We start from the raw sequence: 5,470 nt of genomic DNA, 5'->3' as shown, positions 1-5,470 counted from the left end.
GAGCGGGGCTGATGGAAGGGGGGCGGGGTAGGGGGAGCGGAGTGGGACTGGGGGGACCGAGGCGGGACCGGGGGGCGGTGGGGTGCAGAACGGTGGGGGCGAGCGGATCGGGGCGGGACTGGGGGTTGCGGAACGGGTTTTTGGGGAGCAGAGCCGGGCTGGCGAGAGCAGGAGATGCGGGGTGGGGCAGGGGAGCGGAACGGGACTAGGGGAGCTGAGCGGGGCCGGGGGGGACGAGGGGCGGGCGGGACGCGCCTGCGACGATCCCGGCCCCGCCCACCCCCGTCCCGCAGCCAATGGGGCGGCGCCGCCCCGCCCCCCGCGCGCTGGTTGGGCGGTGCCGCCCGCGCGCCGCTTTATCAGGCGGCGCCGCCGCGGAGGGGCCGAAGCGCGCCCGACGGCTGCACGCGCCCCAGGCCCCATGCGCGGCCGCTCCCGCCCGGCGCTGCGGTGGCCACCACGGGCCGCCTCTGCATGGCCCCGGCTGTGGATATGAGCGCCGCGCCCACCGCGGTCCGCAGCGACGAGTTGCCTGCGTCCGCCTTCAGCAGTCCCGGCGGCGGCGCCCTCCCCGTCGCGGCGGCGATGGGCGGGGAGGAGGAGAGCGACAAGCCCAAGGTCTCCCCATCCCTGCTGCCGTTCAGCGTGGAGGCGCTCATGGCCGACCACAGGAAGCCGGGAGGCAGGGACGGCCCCGAGGGCGCCGGACCCCCGCCGTGCGCTGGGGCGGCCGCCCGCGCCAACCTGAGCCCTCGGCTGGGCGCCCTGACGGCGGAGGCGCCGGGCTCCCCACTGCCCCTGGGTGGGCACTTCTCCGTCGGGGGACTGGTCAAGCTGCCCGAAGACGCGCTCGTCAAGGCGGAAAGCCCCGAGAAGCAAGAGCGGAGCCCCTGGATGCAAAACCCAAGGTTCTCGCCGCCTCCCCCGAGTAAGTAAGGTTCGGGAGCGGGCGGGCTGGGAGCCGTCCGGGGTGGCTGAGACCCTCCCACAGGGCCGGGCAGGCCGGGGGCAAAGCTGTGCGGGCGGCCGGGGGTTTCCTGTGGGGTTCACCCCACCTGGCCCATCTTGGCACATTTTTTTCTGAGGTTCGCACACTCTGCTAAGCCACTTCGGCCCTTTCAAAGTACTGAACGGGTTCGAGTGTGTGGGAAGCCGGAGGATGGCTGCGAAGGCACAGGAAGAGCGGCTGCGCCAGGGCTAGATCTTGTCCCAAATACTAATTGAAAAGTAAAACCAACCCGGCCTGCCTGTTAGTTTGACCTAGATCTCGAACTGACCACGCAAATCCTGACCCAGCCTCAGCGGTGTTTTCTCAGAAAATGGCTCAAATAATTCCGTAAAGACCGATCTCCTGGGAGCGGGAGCCTTGCGGTCTTCATCCCCACCGGCTGCTGTCTCAAGTGTTGCATCTCCAAAGTCTGAAGAGCCGCAATTGCTAATGTTTTCCTGCTTTAATACAGAGTTACCTAAATTAATAGAAGTAGGAGCGGGAGAGGTAGGATGAGAAAAGCCTGTTAATCATCTCCAGCGGCTAGATCCCGGGCCGCCTACCCTCGGCCTGGTCGCGCTCCGTCCCCACCCCGGATCCCCTGGAAAGGAGCGAGCTTGGGCTGAAGCTTTCCGGAGCGTTTTGGGTGCCCTTAGCAAAGCTGCAAACAGCTGTTTTCTCTGTCCCTTGAAGAAAGGCAGGTTTCCTGACAGAAGTTGTGTAGAGTATTGCAGCGGTTTCATTTATTTAAATTGCAAGTAAAAGTTGTTGTTGCTAAGTAGACGGGGGACAGATGGATGTTGAGGATCCTTAGAAATGTTAAATAAGAGGAGCGGACCGGTGAAGAGCGGTAGATAGAGCCTGAGTGTCAATTCAAATCTCGTAATTAATTACATGCTTAATCCGGTTCCCAGGGGCCTAATGAAGAGGGTGTGAGACTGAGAAGCCAGCCTGTTTTGTTTATTTTTTTTTTCCTTTAATCCGATAAAAAGGACAGGACTTTTTTTTTTTTTTTTTTTGATCCTTCCATTAGATGACTCCTGTTCATGAGCCGGGAGCCGTGAAGGCAGGAGGTGCGAGGTGTATGGGTGCCTGACTCCTGCCCTTTGCCGAGGCTTTCCTGTTACGGGCACTCTCTTTCTTTACTGAAACGGGAGATGGCAATTTGCAGTGTGCCCCAGGCAGCCCTGGAGGTTTTGGGGCACTTTCCTTCGAGTGGCACCTTATTGCCTTCCTCTCTTCATCCCGGCTGCACTAGGGTGGGGGTTCTGTGGGCAGTGGGTGTTCGGGCGCTGCTAACCGAGGTGTCTCCTTCCCCTCTCCCCCCGGCTGCTCCCGGCACAGGGCGGCTGAGCCCTCCAGCCTGCACCCTGCGCAAGCACAAGACAAACAGAAAGCCCCGGACGCCCTTCACCACGGCACAGCTGCTGGCCCTGGAGAGGAAGTTTCGGCAGAAGCAGTACCTGTCCATCGCCGAGCGTGCCGAGTTCTCCAGCTCGCTCAGCCTCACCGAGACCCAGGTGAAGATCTGGTTCCAGAACCGCCGCGCCAAGGCCAAGAGGCTCCAGGAGGCCGAACTGGAGAAGCTGAAGATGGCAGCCAAGCCCATGCTCCCGCCTACTGCTTTTGGCATCTCCTTCCCGCTGGGCGGCCCGGCTGTGGCCGGTGCCTCTCTGTATGGCACCTCCAGCCCTTTCCAGCGGGCAGGGCTGCCTGTGGCTCCTGTGGGACTGTACACGGCGCACGTGGGATACAGCATGTATCATCTCACATAGAGCCTGAGCCTTGCTGAGTCCAGCCCTCCGGCTGTCTGCTCCCGCTGGCTACACACGCACTCCATCCCTGCTCTTCTCTGTGGACTTCACCATGGACCCCGTGGCAGAGACTTCTCCAGTCCAGCTCTGCTTGACCTCTGCTTCCCTCTCTGATGCTGGGCCCCTAGCCCAACACTGTTCTGCTCCCCTCAGCAGTCCTGGGGAGCTGGCAGAAGCCTGAAGCATCGCCCCAGCTCCTTCCTGACACAGGGTGTTGATGGGCCAACCCTGCCCTGCGTCCCCGGGTCCAGCTGGCAGCCTGGGCAGAGTCCCCTGCGTGGGGTAAGGAACTGTGGAAGAGAAAAAGAGGACTGAAAGACAGGACGTTTCTCTTTCTGCAAGGCGAGGTTTAAGAGGCAGAAGTGTAGAGAAGCCTGTCCTGTCCCTGTGTAACAGCGCTGTCTGTTACCTGTCTTTGTTCCTCCGCCAGCTCCTTTGGAAGGGGCTCTGTGTACTATGTAATATACTGTATATTTGAAATTTTATTATCGTTTATATTATAGCTATATTTGTTAAATAAATTAATTTTAAGCTACTGTTTGATGCAGTTTGTTTGCTCACTCCTTATCTTGCCGGGGGTGACAAAAGAGACCAAATCTGTGTGTCAGGGGGATGAGAGAGGGACTGGCTATACTAGCTAATTTTCCCTCTTCTCCAGGAGACTTCAGCTGAAGGAATGGTGAGACACAGCAAGTTGAAAACTCAGCCGATGTATTCTGGAACTGTCCTGTGCTTACAGTGTCTGAGGTTTCTTCCTTTTCCCCCCACTGCACCTCTCCAGCATCAGCTCCCACTGTATCCCTACCCTGAGGGGGCGGGTGACTGTTACTACTCCCCCAGCACAGCCCCGGCTTGGCTTCCTTAGCCTTAGGAAGGAGAAAAGTTGTTCTTCTCCCTTCCACCTGCCTCAATCCCGGAAGCTCTCCGTCGCAGCCCCTCGGTGGCTTCGGAGACCTTGAGGATGGTATGAAATGTCCCACACCTCGGTACCAAGCCTAGGGAGGAGAGACCAAGGTCTCTTCTCAGAGTTCCTTTTGGCAGCCGGTATTGTTCAGGGTAAAGGGAGCACCGGGATTCGGGGCGGGGGGAGGAGATAAGTCTGTCGCTGTTGGGGTGGTGCTGGGGAAGGGGATAAAATTCACTTTATTAAGCGGGGTCGTGGCAGCGCCGGAGCCGATGGGGGTGGGGGAAGGTGGTGTTTGGGTACTAGGGCGGGTCAGGCAGCCGGTGGGACTCCCGGGACCGACGGTCGGGACCGCTTGACGCCTTCTCTCCTGACCGTCCTCATAGCTCCGAGCGCCTCGCAGGCCACAGTGGTCGGCTCCGCTGGAACCCCGTCCCGGTCGCCACGGCCCCGTGGAAACCACTGGCGAGGGCCGAGGGCCCCGCAGAGGAGGTCGGCTGGCTGCGCGCTCCCGACCGCGCCGCTCCGCGCCCGCCGACCCTGCCGGTGCCGGCGCCGCAGCTTCGCCGCGTCCCCCGCCGGCTGCGCCCTGAGCCCCCTCAGTGCGCCGCTCCACCCGGTTTGGTTTGGCGGATTCCTCGGGTAAGGGAGAGCGTTGACTTTCCCCTTAATTTTTTTTTTGTAATTTTATTTTATTTATTTATTATTTTTTTTTAGTTTCGTGCTTTATCTTTGTGCTCAAGGAATGGGCGCTGAGAAATTGGGACTCTTTTATATTTTTCTTTCTGTCTTTTTTTTTTTTTTTTTCCCCTGCTGCTTTCATTTCCAGCAATTTAAAACATTAGGGTTGAAGCAAAGTTAGAAGGAAAATAATTGCTGTAATGAGGGTTCGGCAATCTTCTGCAGGCACTGTGGCTCCAGCGAGACTGTAGCTAGGGGCGAGGCGGGACTTTTATCATCTCCTAAATATCAATGATGCTTTCAATAACTCAATGAAACAACATACCTGAATCCAGTCACTTTCTCCAGAGCTCGCTGCTCTAATCCCCCTCTTCTTATCTCTCTCTCTGCTCTGGCCGCCCAATCCTTTCTGGACTGGGGTGAGTTTGGGGGTTTTGTGGTTGGGTTTTTTCTTTTTTTTTTCTTTTTTTTCCCCCCTGAACTTTTTTCTCAACCCTTTGGCTTTCTTTTCCGATCATTTCTTTTCTCTGTGTAAATGACAGTGTCTGTGATCCTGACCCCAGCTCCCAACGCCGCGCCGGAGCGGGAGAGCGCTGTGCCGGCTTTTTCCCACGTTGCGTCTCTGGCAGAAAAAGGCTGGAGATAAACTTAGCTTCTGCGCGATTAGACTGCGGATTTGGGGAGAAGATCTAATCGCGCAGGAGACCAGCTTTATCCTGTAAAGATGCCCTTAAAAAACCGAGAGATTTTAAACAGCGAGAACTGCTTTGAGCTGGCTCCCCTCAAGCCTCGCTTCCCGGCGCCGGCACCTTTGGGCGCTGCGACGCGGAGCTCCGGGCAAAGCGGGACCCTTTCATCTCTCTGCTTTGTCTCTATTTTTTTTTTTTTTTTTTTTTTTTTTTACATTATGTCAACTCGGGATGGATATTCGAAGCGCAGGATTCCTATTGAACATGTCTTTGCTTTAAGTTTTCCCCCTGACCCTTGGGCTAAAGTCCTTGGTTGCTCAATTAAACCCAGATGAGAACAATTAATAACTAAGTAATGACAATAAGTTGGGAATCACACGGATGAACGCTCCAT

The 5,470-nt window shown here is 57.6% G+C and overlaps 1 protein-coding gene across 1 annotated transcript; it reads left to right on the top strand.

Annotated features, from left to right (window-relative positions):
• Window positions 1-474: 474 nt before the first annotated feature.
• MSX1 (msh homeobox 1) lies at window positions 475-3,338 on the top strand. The gene is made up of 2 exons (XM_027891977.1): window positions 475-928; window positions 2,333-3,338. Exons 1-2 carry the CDS (start codon window positions 475-477, stop codon window positions 2,761-2,763), a joined length of 885 nt encoding a protein of 294 aa, XP_027747778.1. The 3' UTR covers window positions 2,764-3,338.
• Window positions 3,339-5,470: the final 2,132 nt, after the last annotated feature.

The sequence above is a fragment of the Empidonax traillii genome, unplaced genomic scaffold, assembly GCF_003031625.1.
Source record: "Empidonax traillii isolate 1590-97213 ecotype Southwest subspecies unplaced genomic scaffold, ASM303162v1 scaffold336:size770142, whole genome shotgun sequence".
Lineage (NCBI taxonomy): Eukaryota > Metazoa > Chordata > Aves > Passeriformes > Tyrannidae > Empidonax > Empidonax traillii.
Note: the sequence above shows the minus strand (reverse complement) of the source record. Positions and strands in the feature narration are given on the sequence as shown.